The sequence below is a fragment of the Amia ocellicauda genome, chromosome 6, assembly GCF_036373705.1.
Source record: "Amia ocellicauda isolate fAmiCal2 chromosome 6, fAmiCal2.hap1, whole genome shotgun sequence".
Taxonomy (NCBI): Eukaryota; Metazoa; Chordata; class Actinopteri; order Amiiformes; family Amiidae; genus Amia; species Amia ocellicauda.
Genome location: NC_089855.1, coordinates 1,347,196 through 1,365,721, shown reverse-complemented (window position 1 = coordinate 1,365,721; position 18,526 = coordinate 1,347,196). Strand labels below are relative to the sequence as shown.

The following is an 18,526-nucleotide window of genomic DNA, read 5'->3' as shown; positions in this document are numbered from 1 at the left end:
GAGCTTATTGACTTGCAGTCTGATGCACTGCTTGCAAAACAATTCAAATCTGAGATTTTATGCATCTCTCAATGAACAAAACTTTCAAAAGATCAGGGCCCATGATCAAAAGATGCTTGTATGTATACAAACAGACATTTTTGGTGATTAAATTCAATAAATCAAAGAACAGATCCTCCATTAGTGACGAACACCTTGCAGCAGTGCTGCACATTGCAACTTCAGAAATAACACCTGACTTCACCTCCCTTGTTAATGTCAAAGAGAGACTCTCTTCTTCACGTTGAATGAGTAAAAGTTTTAAGTTAGATCCATTACACGTTCTAACAAATATCAGTGTAAATATTGTAGCAATCCTGGCAGATGTCTGTGGGTCTATGCCAGTAGGGCAGCCCAAAGGTGGGGGGGGGGGGAAGAGTGTGTATGCAGGGTGGGCGGGTCAGTTCGTGGACTCTGTCTCTGTATTTGTGTGCATGAGTGTGAATGTATGTTATATGTGGGGTGTTGTTGTGTTGGGTTAGGGAGGGATATTGTGGGTTATTGCGTTTGTGTGCCCCCCCCCCCCCCCTTTCCGTTTCTTTTGCTTTTTATTTCAACAGCGACCATCAAAAGGCAAGGTCGCTACAATGTTAATTAATATTATTATTATTATTATTAATTAATAATAGGACACCAGGCCCCTATTCCATTTTCATGACCAAATTTAACAATCTTTTATCTGACTTAGCCATACACTATGATAAACTCATTATTTTGGGGGACTTAAACATACATATTGACATTAATGACGACCCCCTTACTATTAGTTTCCTGTCACTTTTGGAGTCTGTAGGCTTCACTCAGCATGTGTCAGGACCCACACATCGTCACAATCACACACTATTTCTGACCACTGCCTTATTACATTTGAGCTGCCTGGAGTAGAATCAGACACAGGAGAGGAACATAGAAACTCGCTGCCTAAATCCCACTGCTATTCATAAATGTAGTACTCTGTTGTCTAATGCTAGCTTTATCAAAACAGGATCTATAGATGAATTATTAAATAACTTCAACAATACGCCAAGCACTGCTTTACATACAGTAGCTCCATTAAGGACACGACCAATGACACCAATGAAACACTCCCCATGGTCGAACGAGTCACTTGCTCACTTAAAACAGAATGCTGTAAATATGAACGTAAAATGGAGAGCAACTAAACTAGAGGTCTTCCACATGGCAAGGAATGACAGCATGATAATATACCCAGTCCTCTGCTAGGTCTGCTTATTACTCTAATTTAATAGAGACGCATATTTCAATAAATATTCCAACAAAAGTAAAACCAACGCACTTGCATATTGTTTTGGAACCAAAGCATTTAAAATAAAAATGCAAATTGTATACACTACTGGTCAAAAGTTTTAGAACATCTATATTTTTCCAGTTTTTATTGAATTTACACAGTTTAATGTCTCAAATTAAATTAAATTAAATTAAAGCAACTAATTGGAGATAAATAAATCATTGAATAGTTAACAAATTTTAACCCCTTGAACTGACAAACCCCTCTTAAAAGGGCCCCAAATCCATGTTATTCTCTTTAATCCCATGTGTCCTCTTCACTGTTGTGTTGTTTGCAGAGTGTTTGGTATCCCATGAAAGTTGAGACTCTCCACTTTCGAATGATGCGAGAAGTTTGTTTCTTATACCCCCCTTGCATTTACACCTACCCTCCTCCACAATTCTGAAATGGGGGCGTCGGGGGATACTTGGTCTGAGTAGGAATACAAAACCTCAGAAAATATTGACAATGATGACATTCTGGAACCAGACAGTCTACTGATCAAAACAAGACCATCCATGTGCTGGTAGAAGCAACACACACCCATAGAGAGCTCAACATGTAAAGATGGAAAACTCTGTTCACAGTGTACTAATACACTACACACCATTTTAAATACTTGGATCTGAACTTCTCTGTGTTTGGTAGAACATCAAATAATAAATATTGGATTCATTGTTAGGTTGCTCTGAAACAAAATAACCCTACTTGCAAAGAAATCCGATCGAAACTCTAGAGAAGCGGAACACGTCTGACTCTCCGGCTTGTCAGTTTCTGCTACTTAAAAGAATGAATCAGGGACTTTTTTTTTTTTTCCAATTTTGCCTCTTATTCTGTAAACAATAAAGAAAAGTTTATAGATCAGCACGCACACACTACTGGCAATGGAGTCACCCTGATATTTCAACTGTAATGATTAGACCAAGGTGAGTGTACTCCAATCTTGCGTACTGTGTGGAGATAGCGCCATCACACCCTAGTGTCTGGAGGCTGGAACTACATCTGTTGGTTGGTTCACTTACCATTTCAGTAATATAATACTCTTTTGAATTTTGTGTACGAGTTGTCCCTTTTCCTTTATATCCCAGTTTCCACATGCCACACAAACAACTCTCTGTACAGCTCTTATACAGAGGAGAAACGTCTGACAAAGCAAAGGGAATATCCAAAAGACGATGTTTAAAGGCAGGCCAGGGGTCAATAGATTGGGCAAACGGACAAATAGGTAATCCAAAGGGGTGGTCAAAAAGCAAAGGCAAAAGGTCAGGAACACAAGAAAGTCAAAAGCCAGAGGGAATGCTTAGAAATGAAACTATGAATGAGAAGACTTAGAGAGTGAAGGGCAAACAGGGCTTAAGTGCAGAGCAGAGTGGAGTCCGTGGAGCTGGTGGAGAGAGGGAGAACCAATGAGTGAAGAGGGTTAGTAGGACAAGTGCACATGGAAGGTAGGAATGTTAATTGGAAGATTGCAGGGTTAGTACTCGGGTGATTATGACATCTGGTGGTGAACAGAGGAACTGTGGCTGGCAGGTGTGACACTACGACCCATTGTAGTGTAACGATCACCCTGCATGACTGTTAGGCAGTCGCACTGTCCTCTAAACTTTACAAACAGTTAAACTACATCAGCAAGGGTGACAAACTGCAAACTCAGGGACATCGATTGTGTCAATTCATAAACATTACAGTTTATTGTGGGGATTCAGTATGATGGAAACAGCAATGGGATAGAGGGGGAAAAAAGCCATGAAACAAGTAAAGGATAGAAGGTAGGACAAGAAAAACAGCTACAGCATAAAGATAGCAAAGAGACTTCAATTGATATATAGAAAAGGATTTGTTAAATGGTAGGAAGGTACTGGAAATATAAGAGGAGAAAAAATAAAGTGTTGAGCTGAAGAAAAATAACAAAGTAAAGGTAAAATGAACGGAGATGCAAAGTAACAAAGTTAGCAATGTCCAAGTGCTGTGAAAATGATCCTGGAGAAACCAAATCAATGTCAACAGAATGGAGTGAGCTCACCCAGCAGAAGTCCAGGGAAAACAGCAATTAAGGTTAACTGGAAACAATAGAGAGCGTTGCAGTGGTCTTCGGGAATAATCGAAAAGGTGAATGCAGTAGTTGTGAGGGAAGTCCAAAACAAACCAACACACACACACTGTAACACAACACTCAACAGGGACCCACTCAAGACAAAACAATAAACCCTTACATAAAACTAGAAAACAAAAGACAAGGAAGTATATAGATGTCTGAATGCACTGTTGGTAGGTTGATCAAAGTAAATAGGAAGCTAGACTAGAAAGGTTTGAAAACAATAACAATAGTAATGGAGTTACCCAGCTATGGCTGCCCTATATATACAGGGAATAGGGGCTGCCTAGGCTGTGATTGGATAATGAAGGATTTGAATGAGCCAATGGGGGAAGAGATAGAACCAGAGGACTGTGGGGAAACTAAGTTTTTACCTGGCCAGGCTACTGTCTCTAGTTTAGTCACCCACTTGTGTAACATTGTGAGTGTTACAGTAATCATGAAAGGCATCGACCACATCTAACCAGAGGAGCTTTTCCAGATCAGCAGGGACACACGCACCCGGGGACACAAATGGAAATTGGGCTTCAAGGCATTCAAAACGGAAAACAGGAGACACTTCTTTACACAGAGAGTAGTCACAATCTGGAATAAACTACCCAGCGATGCGGTTGAAGCTGAAAGTTTGGAAACATTTAAAAATAGTCTGGATAGGATCCTTGGATCACTTAGATATTAATGAACACCAAACGAGCACGATGGGTCGAATGGCCCCCTCTCGTTTGTAAACTTTCTTATGTATAAGCCCAAGCCCCCAAACACAGTAGGTCGTCCCAATGTCTCATAAGTCAAAGTCCGTGGCGGCCTCTTTTCTCTTGTTGAACATCTTCTTTGCAATGGAGGATTTTTATCCTCAATGTCACTCTGTCCCTGATCACTCATAGTTCCCTCAGTGATCATTTCAGTATCTGTTTCAACAGTTGCAATAGGTCTACAGTCTACAATGTCCTTAGGAACATCAGTCACCATCTCAGTCTCTGATTCTGTATTCCAAAACTGTGTAGTTTCTTCTTCCGGTTGTGGGTAAAAAACTTCTGCATTAGGATCCAATGCTGAGTTACTAGGAAATATGTTCCTTGGGCAAACAACATAAGCACCCTCCAATTCTTCATACCACTCTGAATCACTTTTCACTTGAGCTGACTTAATTATATTGTTGGGTGAACTTATTTGTTGATCACGGTTGTTCTTTTCACTTATGAAGTATGTTTTTTTGCTTCTCTATTTTGCTGTATCACTTTCTCTTTGTATAATTGGTTTATAGTTTTTTTGTATTGTTTTATTGTCTGTCCTGCCAAGTGCACGCTACCAACCTACATTCTCACCTGGACTTACCTGCACGCTCTCTCCTAATCACCTTCACCTGCACCCTGGGCTCTGTCTCAGTATTTAAGCTGGGAGAGATGCTTCACTGGACAGCAAACAGAATGAGACAGGTTGCTATGAAAGGATGGAGAGGATGGATGTGGAAATGATTGTGGTGACAGATTAATTCTTTACTTCCTGGTGGATTATAAACTGTGCACCCGGAGACCACAATGATACACCCTAAGGACTTGGCAGCAGAGCATTGATGGCGTGAGCTTTGAGCAGCTAAGTCTATGGGTTTTTGATTGTGTATGCAGGAGGGTTGCAGTAAGCGAGAGGGCACTGAGCAGCACTGACGACTCTTTGAATACAGAAATCAAGAGCTACAGGCAACTGTACTTTATGGAACTGGCTTTATTTGATCTTGATCTGGCACTTGGTACAGACCTCTTGGTTATCTCCTCCCTTGGGTATTCTCTGAATTGAACTCTATTTGGAGGAAGAAAGTATTATTGTGGATTATACTTTAGAGTTGTGGTGAGAAATTAACATTGAACATTTATTGCGCTCATCTTCCCTGAGGTTTCACTGCCTTTGGGCAAATTAGGGAGACCCCCTTTAGATCGCTCAAAACACGGGCTTAGTGAGTTCTTTACTAACCATCTTTTTGTTCTTTGCCTGCTGTTGTCAGTTTGGCCAACGGGGTGCTGTCAGACTGCTGGGAAGAGAACCTGACCAGTTAATCCCACTTACCTGTGCGGCTTGAGTGTTGATCGCACCTGCAAAAGAAAGTTATTGGCATCTTTGCTTGCATTATAGTTGTATGGAAATGGTAGTTTTATAAGACTTTACTAGTATTCCGGTTTATTGCTTGCATTTTTTTGTAATTTTTAGTGTTTAGACCCCCAGGGATTAAAGGCGGTTTTAGCTAGGTTTTATAGTAACTTTACTTTGCATATTCTGTACAGCTTGTGACGTCCAGGACCGTCTTCATGCCCTGACTGGAATTTCATTAAATATGGTTATTTTCCTTTACCTGTCCATGTGGGAGTGTCTTGGTTCTGTCGAGCCTGCCCAGGGAGAGAATCAGTGTGGGTGGCATGGTCGTGTAGTGTAGTTGCCCCTAAACACCCACTAGGGTGTGACCGATATTCTTAAATGGTTTCACATCAATCCGATAAAGACTTAAGTAATCACTGCTACCCTTGATCTTTCAGGTGTTCCTGAGAGAAAATGGAGACCATGATGCTGTTCCTCGTTGGTTTCCTGGGGGTTGCCATTGATGCTGCAATAGTTTACGAACAACCATAAGACTCCATAACATTATGGGGATTGCAAGCCTAAAATGTGTTCTGAATATTGATAATCTTGACTTAGATGTAGAAACTGCTGTACAGATGCTCACTCATACCTACTATAATGGTATCCATTTGTGTTACTCTCATTTAACCTCTATAATGTGTTACTGGATCTGTAGTTAGTAGACACTTGGTTTGTGATGTATATGATGTACAAACTTGTCGATCCCTGCCACTTGAATTTCCAGAACTGTTGAAAACCATTTATAGGTCAAATGAGAACCTCATGGCATGTTAATGATACTGAATGTTGACTTTACCCATCACTCTACTCTGATGTGTACATGTAACGTTATTGGAGACTCATTACAGTTTAGGGTTCATAACATTCACAGGTTATCAACCTTCCATGCTGTACCTGTGGATACAACAGGATATTTGCAAGCACGACCAGTAGGCAATCACACGTAGTGCATTACAAATTACCATTCTTATTTGTACAACAATTTGGAATGTCCAATAACAAACTCCACTTTCTGTGTTCAAACCAGAAGTGCAATTAAGATTGGTGATCTGACCTTGCCTTGTATTCTGCAACATTTAAACTTCTCGCCCACATTGCCGGCTATGTTTTGCAGAGATCCTGAAACCTGTTGATGCCGAGATTTTAGAGAAGTTCAAGCCTTTGTTGAAACATTGTTATAATTCTTCTCAAACTAAAAATTCAAACCCAAACCGTTCAACAGCATATGATTTCTGATGGAAACTTGGAGATCACAAAAATTATTAGTGGGATTTTGCTCTTAAAGGTGCTACTTTCTTTTCTGTATCAGTGTTAATTGTTATTGTATGTTTTATTGCTTACACTGTCTGATATGTACTCATTATAGTGATGTTATCGCCATTCGTAGTGAGGCATTAGTTTCACATAAGATTTTTGGTAAATCCTCACATACTTGTATAACCTCACAACTACATATAATAGGGGCATTGACTAAATGTTTATTTGTATTTTTTAATTCCTATATTTTTAGATTTGATTTATAGAAAGGTCAAATATCTGTTGAATGTTTTTCCCTCCCAAGGTGGGGAAAATATTATTTGTTAGGACAGAATTTCCCAAAGAAAAATACATTCTGTGTGGTTCAGTATAGGAAACAGACTTCTTTCCTTCCAAGTATCTAGTTCCCTAAATTTTAAGGAGGTCCCTGGTAGCCTATAACAATTGTTATATTGTAAAAGTGGTGTACCTTCTAACCCCTAGTGCAGCAGAGTTGAATAGTGGTTAGGGATCTGTACTCATAATTGGAGGGTCGTGGGTTCAATCTCCGATGATTGAGCTAGCAGGTATTTTACCTAGATTGCTCTAGTTAAAAGTCCACTCTAAGAATATTTCATTATATGAACAAAATATAGGGTATACTTTTACCAGTTGTACACTCACCTAAAGGATTATTAGGAACACCTGTTCAATTTCTCATTAATGCAATTATCTAACCAACCAATCACATGGCAGTTGCTTCAATGCATTTAGGGGTGTGGTCCTGGTCAAGACAATCTCCTGAACTCCAAACTGAATGTCTGAATGGGAAAGAAAGGTGATTTAAGCAATTTTGAGCGTGGCATGGTTGTTGGTGCCAGACGGGCCGGTCTGAGTATTTCACAATCTGCTCAGTTACTGGGATTTTCACGCACAACCATTTCTAGGGTTTACAAAGAATGGTGTGAAAAGTGAAAAACATCCAGTATGCGGCAGTCCTGTGGGCGAAAATGCCTTGTTGATGCTAGAGGTCAGAGGAGAATGGGCCGACTGATTCAAGCTGATAGAAGAGCAACTTTGACTGAAATAACCACTCGTTACAACCGAGGTATGCAGCAAAGCATTTGTGAAGCCACAACACGTACAACCTTGAGGCGGATGGGCTACAACAGCAGAAGACCCCACCGGGTACCACTCATCTCCACTACAAATAGGAAAAAGAGGCTACAATTTGCACAAGCTCACCAAAATTGGACAGTTGAAGACTGGAAAAATGTTGCCTGGTCTGATGAGTCTCGATTTCTGTTGAGACATTCAGATGGTAGAGTCAGAATTTGGCGTAAACAGAATGAGAACATGGATCCATCATGCCTTGTTACCACTGTGCAGGCTGGTGGTGGTGGTGTAATGGTGTGGGGGATGTTTTCTTGGCACACTTTAGGCCCCTTAGTGCCAACTGGGCATCGTTTAAATGCCACGGCCTACCTGAGCATTGTTTCTGACCATGTCCATCCCTTTATGACCACCATGTACCCATCCTCTGATGGCTACTTCCAGCAGGATAATGCACCATGTCACAAAGGTCGAATCATTTCAAATTGGTTTCTTGAAAATGACAATGAGTTCACTGTACTAAACTGGCCCCCACAGTCACCAGATCTCAACCCAATAGAGCATCTTTGGGATGTGGTGGAACGGGAGCTTCGTGTCCTGGATATGCATCCCACAAATCTCCATCAACTGCAAGATGCTATCCTATCAATATGGGCCAACATTTCTAAAGAATGCTTTCAGCACCTTGTTGAATCAATGCCACGTAGAATTAAGGCAGTTCTGAAGGCGAAAGGGGGTCAAACACAGTATTAGTATGGTGTTCCTAATAATCCTTTAGGTGAGTGTAAGTTGCCCTAGATAAGGGTGTGTGCTAAGAAATAAATAATAGTATAAGGTTTACACTTTTTTTTTTTTTTTCTTACTTAAAATAGTCTGCACAACTGACTTTTCTCTCCCCTGGACAGACTGTTAATGTTAAACAACAACTCTGTGGATGGGTCACACAGAACAGCCAATTCTTCAGTTACATGTTAGTTTGAGTTTCAGAATGAGAAAACAATAGGGGCTGGATCTTTATGAGGTTACAACTCTGGTTATCATTTCACCCATCATGTGACCAGGACCGTATAAAACACAAGGTTCCTGCACTTCGCATTCATCTTCAGCGCACAAGCATTCACAAGTAAGTTTATTTCATTGTCACAAAGACGGCTGCAGTGGATGACTTCAGACCAGAAAACAGGAACACACACAGAGACTTGATCGCGCTCAGTATTTAATAATTAAACAGAACAGAAAATAAAAGGTTTGAACACAAAACAGGACAGGGCGCTTGAGGCCAAATAAAACAGATAAACAAAACGTACTATACAGACAAACAGCGGATGAACAGACAAACACGGTGAGTACAAAAAACTATCAATTTACTTTACTTTATTTTACTTTACTTTACTTTCTCCTCACCACACCCATTCTCCACTCACCGAACACACAACCCTGAGTGAATGAAATGTACATCTATATATACTGTTATGATGGGATTCAATTACTAATGAATTATTCACTTAAATGCCAGCATGTGAATTATGTGCAACCTCGTGCTCACATATTAAATAAATTTATAAATGCACATGAAGTGATAGTGCAATCCTGTGTCTAAATACAATTATACATTTTAAATACTTGTGCTCATAACCCACATTATATCCCGTGTACCAATGACTATACACCAGCATTTACACACAACACGTAACATATAAACATAAACTACACACAAGGGTGTGGCCACATTCCCACATTCATTTTGAATTCACTTGAGCAAAGTACGTAGCAATGACTATACAGCATACATTTCTACTGGGTTTTGTTCCAACTGAGCTCTCAATTACGTAATCTAACCCTTAATTGAACTGATAATTAGCCTAATGAGATTTTAAACAGCTGGAGATTTCTAGTTCAATGTAAAACAATACAAGGAACTTGAAGTCTCCAAGGTTTTGTAAACTAAATCAATTGAAAAGTAAAATCAAGCTAATTATTAGTTTAAGTAATTAAGAGCAATTACTTAATTAAAAAGACCTCCAGGACAGTGGGTCCCCAGGATAAGGATTATGTGCTATAAAGATTTAAAGGATGTTGGCCATCTCAAGATCATTATAGAATAGTAGAAGTAATTTGAAATCTCTATGAACTCTTAAATAATCAAAAAGCTCAGATTAGGCCATTTTGTAAGGGTTAAATTAAGTAATTGAGAGTTTGGTTGGATCCCCAGGACCACGGTTGAGAACCACCATTTTTAGGAATAGGTGTATTGATCAGTTTCTCAACTCAACCTATAGTGTCTGCTGGGTTTTGGTCTAGGCATTTCTGATTATGCTGTAATATTCACATGCAGTGTCATTGTTTATAGACCAAGGGCACAGTTCTGTGCAAAGGTATCGTTTATCTCATGTAGACCTGGTTTCCAAGATAAATTGTTTTGCAGTACTATGTGCTAACAATGTACTATACCAGTGGTTTTCAATCCTGGTCCTGGAGCACCACTGCCCTGTTGGTTTTTATTCCACCTGAGCTCTTAATTAACTAATAATTTGTCTTAATTGGAGCATTTTAATTATTTTACAGAGTTGGGACATGTCTAGATATGTATAAAATTGTATAAGGAACTTGAAATCTCCAAATCTAAAATCCACATGCAGTTCTGTGCAAAGGTATCGTTGGTTATCTCATATAGAACTGTTTTTCAAGATAAAGACGTTTTACAGTACCATGTGTGTAGCAGGCTTATATTTATTTGTAGCCACAATGCCACTCCCAAATGGTAATAGGAAGAAGAGGACAACCATCGTTAAGGTTCTTTTTCTTATTGGGCAAGGACTCATACAAGTACCAGCATCAAGCCCAAACACATTACCAAGAGAAAAGTTTAGAAGGTTTATTAGCACAAAGGACAGGTCAATTTAACAGCAATTATTCCAATGTAACACATTTAAGTGTAGTAGCAATTGTTTGAAAATAGCAGCAATTGTTTGAATGTAACAGCAATTGTCAGATTCAATAAAAAGGCACAGCCATTAGCAGCAGCATGTACCACAACACATAATCAAACCAAAATGAATATCAAAGGTGAATCAAACAAAACCAAAACATAAGTAGAAAATAATTTTAAAAATTAAACAAATTAACCAATTCATTGTTACAACAACCTTAAAATAATTAACCACAGTTAAAAACACATACAGAATAGTAGAACACATACACATTGCCCTAACATGGAGCATGGAGAATACAGCTAATAATAACAGTTTGAATTTGGTATGTATCTACCACGAATACTTCAGCTGTGGAGCTCAGAGGACACACAATTTAAAAAGGGCACAAGCAGAGAGAACTTCTCAATGCAATTTAAACAGCAGCCAATTTTCCATCAATACAAATTCCCAATAGTCCTCGCGTCTCACCCTGCCTCCACACTGCGTTCACAAAACTTCTTCGAATTATAGTTGACTCAGCTTAAGTACATTTACCTAAACAATTAGAACAAACAAGCAGCCTGTGTTCTCAATTGGCATTTTCGGTGTTAAAGGTATAGCAGGGTATATACATGGGTTCTACATGTGCTAACAATGTACTATACCAGTAGTTTTCAATCCTGGTCCTTGAGTACCACTGCCCTGTTGGTTTTTGTTCCCACTGAGCTCTTAATTAACTAATAATTCCCAGATATGTATAAAATTGTATAAGGAACTTGAAATATCAGGTGGAACAAAATCCAGCAGGGCAGTGCTACTCCAGGACCAGGATTGAAAACCACTGTACCATACTATTTACCTGCAAAGTTCTGTGTAGATGTACATTTCAATAGAAGCACCCTTGTTCTCCATAGGGAGTGCCTGCATAAAAGTAAATATTGCACTGTGAGCAGCACTGCACGGAAATGTTCATACCAGTGCCTTTTTCTGCTCCCAATGTAGTTCATTTGGAGTAAGAAGCACTGCGTCCAAACTGTTGCGGTCATTTAACCATGAAAGAGGAAGTTTTTCATACATATGTGAGCAAGAGGATGATGGGAAATTTAGTTATGATTGGTACATGTGAAACCTTGTGAATGTATAGGAACATTTAACACACAAGTAGTCAAAGTTTTTGTTCTTTCTGTTCAAGCATTACACTGGGGAGATTGCACCGTGTTGAAAATTTGAATTTTCCCATTGAACTGCATTTTCCAAACTCCGGTTTCCCCCTCAGGATCTCAAGCAATACCTCAATGTCTGGAGATAAGACTGACACGGTGGAGCTGGCTACTCTTGGACAGCCCTTCCATCTGGGGATGCTGTATGACTGTCAAAGTGACTCACTTATTCCAGGTAACTGTGATAATGGCAAACATCTACCATGGGGTCATGCCCAATCAAATAACACCAACCTGAAGAGTCAGGTCCAGTGTTTGCAAACTCTGCTCCTGGAGCCCCGTCTATACTGCTAGTTTGTGTTCTAACTAAGCTCTCTATTACTTAATTGAACCTTCAGTTGAACTACATTTTCTTAATCAGATATTCTAAATTGTTTAGCTGATACACACATGTAATATGTAATACTATATACACGTAACACTCTGGTTAAGTGTCCAAAGCCCTAACCACAACTCCACACTATTGACCTTCTCTCGACTACTTAATAGCTATCCCGGAACCAAATCAAGCCATTCCCAACTGTCGAGAGGGGCGGAGAGAGCTTTCGACTGTTTCGGAATCAAATTAGGAAGGCACAAGAGAGCAGCTTCTGACCAATCAGTGCTTACGTTTCCGGTCTTTCTAAAAGAGGCTGGATCAGGAAAAGCAACCCGATTCAAACAGTGACTTACTTGCAGAATGTTTTTCATCAATAATAATTATTCCTCAAAAAACCCTGGCATTTAATGTATTAAAAGTAGTATATTTTGTGCAGACATTTAATGTGTTTGTTACGCAGAGTATAGTTTTTTGTGTTTGTGTTCGAAAAATGTTAATTTTTTCAGGCATTTGTGTGTTTTTAGGAATTAATGATTTTGCCCGTGTTTATAACATCCACGATCCTCCAAAGTTATTTAAAAAAAATTGACTTGTAAAATGAGTCAATGTTTTGCTTGTCAAGCAACCTAAGAACAATACTGTTAAAAACACTGGATAGGCCTCTTTTGAACCGTAATATTCAGTTGTTACCCATCTTTGTCCCAGTTTTTAATGGAGTGCAAGCTTCACTGCAATAGGGCACTGTGCCTTTAAGAAATGCATACTGAAGCAGGTGACCTCACAGATGATAAGGGGAAAGGGAGAATTAAAAAACAACAACAAAGAGGCATAGCGAACTTCAAAAATAAAAATGGATAAAAAAGAAAAAGTGCTGTACCATCACTGAGTGGGACACTGATCCAAAGAAGCTTTTTGTCTTAAAAATTTTTTTTTTTTTTCAAATGATAAACTGTGCAAGAAAAAAATATACCTGTGTGCGCATGTTCATTTTTACTATTAATAACAGTAATAAATCATATCATATTTTTTGTACTGTAAATTATGAATGTTTTGTGTGCATGTGTTTGATATATGGAGTCAGGGGAGCGGTTTGGAGGGTTGGCTGGCATTATTTTCTTAATAGAAAACTTGGAATGGTATTTTTTTAAACATTTTCCTTATATAGTCAATAGTTTTCGGCTATAAAATCAGGTCATGCGAAAGGTTATCAACGTGAATTATCAACGAAAATCTTTTGATTTTGTTGGGCGATATCAAACCACTCCCTCGTTTCCACCCATTTTTAGTGTCCACTCAAAAGTTCAATTTTGATGGTCGAAAAGTGCTAGATCTGTTCTGGGGATAATTCGCTTGTCATTTGTTTTTGTTTTACTACCGGAAAAGAGTCTACAGCATCGATCGACAAATGCAAACTTTGATTTGGTCCGACCCCTAGTTTCAATGTTCTGAACCATAATAATTTGAATACATAAAACAATATGAAATAAACCATCAGAAATCACCCTGAAATTTCATACCACCACACATTCAGCTTAACAGTTCATGGCATCATAACCACCCTGTAGTAATATAGTGTATGTGTGTTTGTTGCAGGGATCACACTATGGGAACTGAACAAAATTCGGGATTCCATTGACATTCGCTCTCAGCGCAACACATATTTTCAGGTTATCATGGTAGACTCTATTGAGGAGAAAGCTTCTTCGTTGGATGTGTCAGCTTCTTTAAAAGTGAGCCTGCTGGGTGGAATGATCAGTGTTAAGGGGTCTGCTAGCTATTTCAATGACAGCAAATCATCAAAGAACCAGGCTCGCATCACACTGCAGTACCACACCACCACCAGATTTGAGCAGTTGACTATGAGCCAGTTGGGTACGAAACACATTGCATACAATGATGTGTTTGACCAGGGCACAGCCACACATGTGGTCACAGGTGTGCTTTATGGAGCCCAGGCTTTCTTTGTCTTTGATCGGGAAATCGCTTCGAACGAGAACAAGAAAACAGTCCAGGGAAGTATGGAGGGAGCAATCAAAATGATGGGCTTGGCCGAAGCAGAAATCAAAGGGTCTGTTGCTGTCTCTAATGCAGAGAAGGCAAAAGTCGACCAAATCAAGTGTACCTTCTATGGAGATTTCAAGCTTGAATCCAATCCGGTCACTTTCCAAGAAGCCATCCAAGTGTATTCTAAGCTTCCGAACATGCTAGGGCCAGACAAAGAACATGCAGTGCCAATTAAGGTCTGGCTTTACCCATTGAAGCTTCTGAATAATCTGGCTGCCAAGTTAGTTCATGATATCAGTGTTGAGTTAGTATACCATTCACAAGGAGTCTTGGAACAGCTGGGGAACTATGAGATGCAATGCAATGACGAGGTCTCTGCCAAGTTCCATGTGATCAAAAGAAAGGCACGCCACTTCAAAGAACTGACATTCCAGAAGGACTTGGCTATGGTCCTGCCTCAAATCCGTGGAGGTGGACAAGAAGAGTGTTCGCTGGCAAAAATCTTGGAAAATAAAGAATTGTCCCCTTTCAGAGATTCTTCTCTCATTGCATGATTAGAAGACAAAGAGACAGAGAAGAATGTGGTAAAAGCCTACCTGACAATGATGAAAGACATCAGAGTTTTGGCCAGGAAGAGTGAGCTTGAGGAGGTGATCTTAGACCCTTTGGGTGAGAATGTTCTCTGCCTGGTTTTCACCTCACTGCACGGGGATGAGCCCTACCTGAAGGAGCTCTCAAACTACCTTAAACCCCAGGAAGGTGATAATCAAGTCCCAGAAACAGGCTCATCTGGTAGAATGCAAGAGCTATGGTTCAGCAATGTAGAAGTGTCCCAGCGCATGAGGAAACTGGCCAAGCACTTTTTAGAGTTTGTGGACACCAACAAGAATGGGAAAACCAAATTTCTTATATCTTCTGAAAGTAACACAGATCATCCTGGACTGTCTATCTACCTATACGAGGAAGGGAGGCTGGACAAAACTGACTTCAAGCCCCCATCTAAACCTGATGTCCCACTGGTCGTTGAAAGATCACATAACAGTATCACCCTCAAGCTAAGGCCACCTAAATATGGTGCAGAAGAGACAACAAAATGCAATGTGGAATATACATCACCGTCAGGTCAAGAGCACTGTGAATCTGTATTCACACATGACAATACAGAGACTTTCACAGTTTCTGATTTGACTCCACATACCAAATACCAGTTCAGATACAAAGCAGTTACCAAACCCGGAGTGAGTGTAACAAGTGACACCTGTGAGATTGTGACCACATATCCAGCTAGCCCACCCACTGAATTCACTGCATGTGAGGAGAGACAGTCATTCAGATAATGTGGGAGGAACCAGATGCAATAGGACTTGGGCTCAGTGTATGTAACTACAGAATTGAGTACAAAAATGAAGGAGAAGAAACATGGGTCACAACAATGGCTTGGGAGAGAGAGGGAGACCAATACTGCACTTTCCAAATTTGGAATCTGATGCCAAACACAAGCTATACCATCAGAGTAGCGGCAGATTGTGGGGAAGCTGGTTTGGGCATCCCAAGCAATGAGTTGGTAGTAAAAACAGATTGGAGGTTTGGGTTTGCAGTAGAGTGCACATTGATAAGCAGGGAAAAGCCCCGTATTTATAAACTTCACCTGGAGGAGGAGATTATGGATGAACATCGATATTACAAACGGTGCACTTTGGGGGAAAAAGATGAAAATCGTGAGGAAAGAAGGATCCTTCTCCTTGGGATCCGAGGAGTTGACAAAAGCACATTGATTAACGCAATGGTTAATTACATCTTAGGAGTTGGTTGTGGAGACATTTGCAGATTCACAATAACCAATGGAAACCCAGGCAGTTCTGAAGATGAAGCAGAGACACAGTGGATTACAGCTTATGAAATCAATTATCAAGATGGGTTTAGAATCCCTTACTCTCTCACTATAATTGATGCTCCAGGATATGGAGAATGGAGTTCTCAGAACAATTTGATTGATGAACAAATCAGGGATTTCTTTCATATGCCTGGAATTCCTGATGACCTCAACACCATCTGCTTTGTAGTTGAATCTTCCTTGGGTGTTAAATCTCCACCTGCAATTGTTCAAGCTTTTGGGAGAACCTGCGAAATTTACCAAAGAAAAGAGACTGGTTCTCCAGTTTCTGACAATGAAGACCAGTGCTAAGGTGACATAGTCATTTTTACAACCTGCTCTGAAAACAATGAGCTCCCAGTCCTTAAGTTTGTAGAGGGATATTCGTGTGTTCAGAGTGTTTTTCAGTTTAGTAAATCAGGATTATGTACTATACATGGCAATGAGGATGAAGATGTTTCCCAGGTGGTAGAACGCTGGGAAATTACACTGCATGATCTTGGTGCCTTTTTCAATTAGCTAAATGGGTCACGAAATGTGGCTATTTGTGGGTAAACCCTTCAAGTACAATTATTGTCTTAATGCAATGGCCTGCACTTCTTTAACTGCTGATAATCCACTGGACATTGCTATCCCCTAACTGATTTTTCTAATCTTGCAAATTAATATATAGACATATAATAGCTTTTCTTAAAGAATCATATTTACTAAGGCTGGGATGTGCCTTATTTTTGTACTATCGTTTTACAATTAATCTTTTTATTACCATTATTATGTAAAAACAAGTACATGGATTACCGTGCAACATTACTAAGAGTATTATACGCATTCAATTATGCTAGTTTATGCATATATGAAAAATGCTTATCTGTATTCATGGCAATTGGGGGTTAATGTTCCATTGAAAAAAAACAGTTAGTTAAATCCAGAACAAACCAGTTTACTAACAACCATCCCTGAGAACTACAGCACACACCAGTAACAAAAAGAAGTTATCACTGTCCACAGCAGTTCAGTGACAGTGTTGTCTGTGGTTCATATTTTATTATTAACAGGCCTTATCATACATCACTGTATTTTGCTTTGTTGTGTACGTGACAGACTGCAAGTTTCGAGAGGACGTCACAGTTCCCTAGCCCTGACCCTCTTTCCCCACTAGAGGCCACCAATGTTCCCTTGCCTTTTCCTGCTCCCTTCACTGCTTTCCTTTTTTCATTCTGTCAATTAACATTCCTCCACACCCTTGTGCACTTCTGCTCCTGTCCTCTGCTCTCATTGGTTCTACTCCTGCATTCCTAGTTTCTGATTCTCCTTTATAAAGGCCTCACTGCCCTCACCCTGGGTGAAGTGTTGTTAGCTCTACCTGTATCACCAAGCCCTCTCCCTCTCCCCCGTCTCTCCTGACCACCTGGATTTTGACCTTAGCCTGTGACCTCAACCATGCCTTTGATTTCTCCTTGGCTTCTGTCTGCTCATTGTATGAGATCTCCACTTGGGTCCTTTCTCCTAAGCTTATTGTCCTCCCCCGAGGCAACCGTGATAGGACACAAATGGACTCAAAATAAAAGCTTCTTAACCACAAAAAAAGAAGTTGAATCAAAGGTTATTCAGGACTGCATTTTCCCTTTGTGTGCACTTGTCTACCTAGGAACAAGTGATACTATTAACCATTTCATAAAATGAATGTGTCATTGGCTTTAAGCAGTATTCATTTGTAAGAATTATAAGTTATATGAAATATAGCCAATTTGTCAAAGGGTGTGGGTTATTTGTAAATGTGTATTTGTGTATGTCTTGCTGCAGTCATTAAGTCAATTAACTCATTCATTTCTTGGGGGTAAATCAAAAACCAGGAGACCCTGCAGCTCTCCAGGACCAGGGTTGGCCACCTCTGCTGTAGAGGATTGTCAGTATTCGTAAACAGAGACTAGAAGCCTGTCAATATGATAAAATAAAAGCAAATTGGACTAAATTGAAAGATGAGACCTGATTGAACTTGATCCTTGATATATGTTCAGAAATTCTCTTCTTTTCTGCAAGAGACTCGACAAATTCAGGCTCCTGGTATAGCTGTTGTAAGTATACTGAGCATCAAAAGAAACTCATCACAGCTATAACACATTTATTTGTTTAATTATGGACATTGATGAAATATGTTTGGTTTCTTTTTAATCACTTGATCATTCATCCTCGACCATGAGACACGCTGGAGTGACTATGACTTAAGAATATGCACTTAATCACCTAATTAGTGAGACAGTTGATTGGACACTGGGTATGGAGTGATTTCAGCTGTT

General features: G+C 39.7%; 1 protein-coding gene across 1 annotated transcript; it reads left to right on the top strand.

Moving 5' to 3' along the window:
* Nucleotides 1-12,108: 12,108 nt before the first annotated feature.
* LOC136751680 (cytolytic toxin-beta-like) lies at nt 12,109-17,365 on the top strand. The gene is made up of 4 exons (XM_066707472.1): nt 12,109-12,208; nt 13,946-14,827; nt 14,915-15,430; nt 17,331-17,365. The coding sequence occupies exons 1-4, from the start codon at nt 12,109-12,111 to the stop codon at nt 17,363-17,365; spliced, it is 1,533 nt and encodes a 510-aa protein (XP_066563569.1).
* Nucleotides 17,366-18,526: the final 1,161 nt, after the last annotated feature.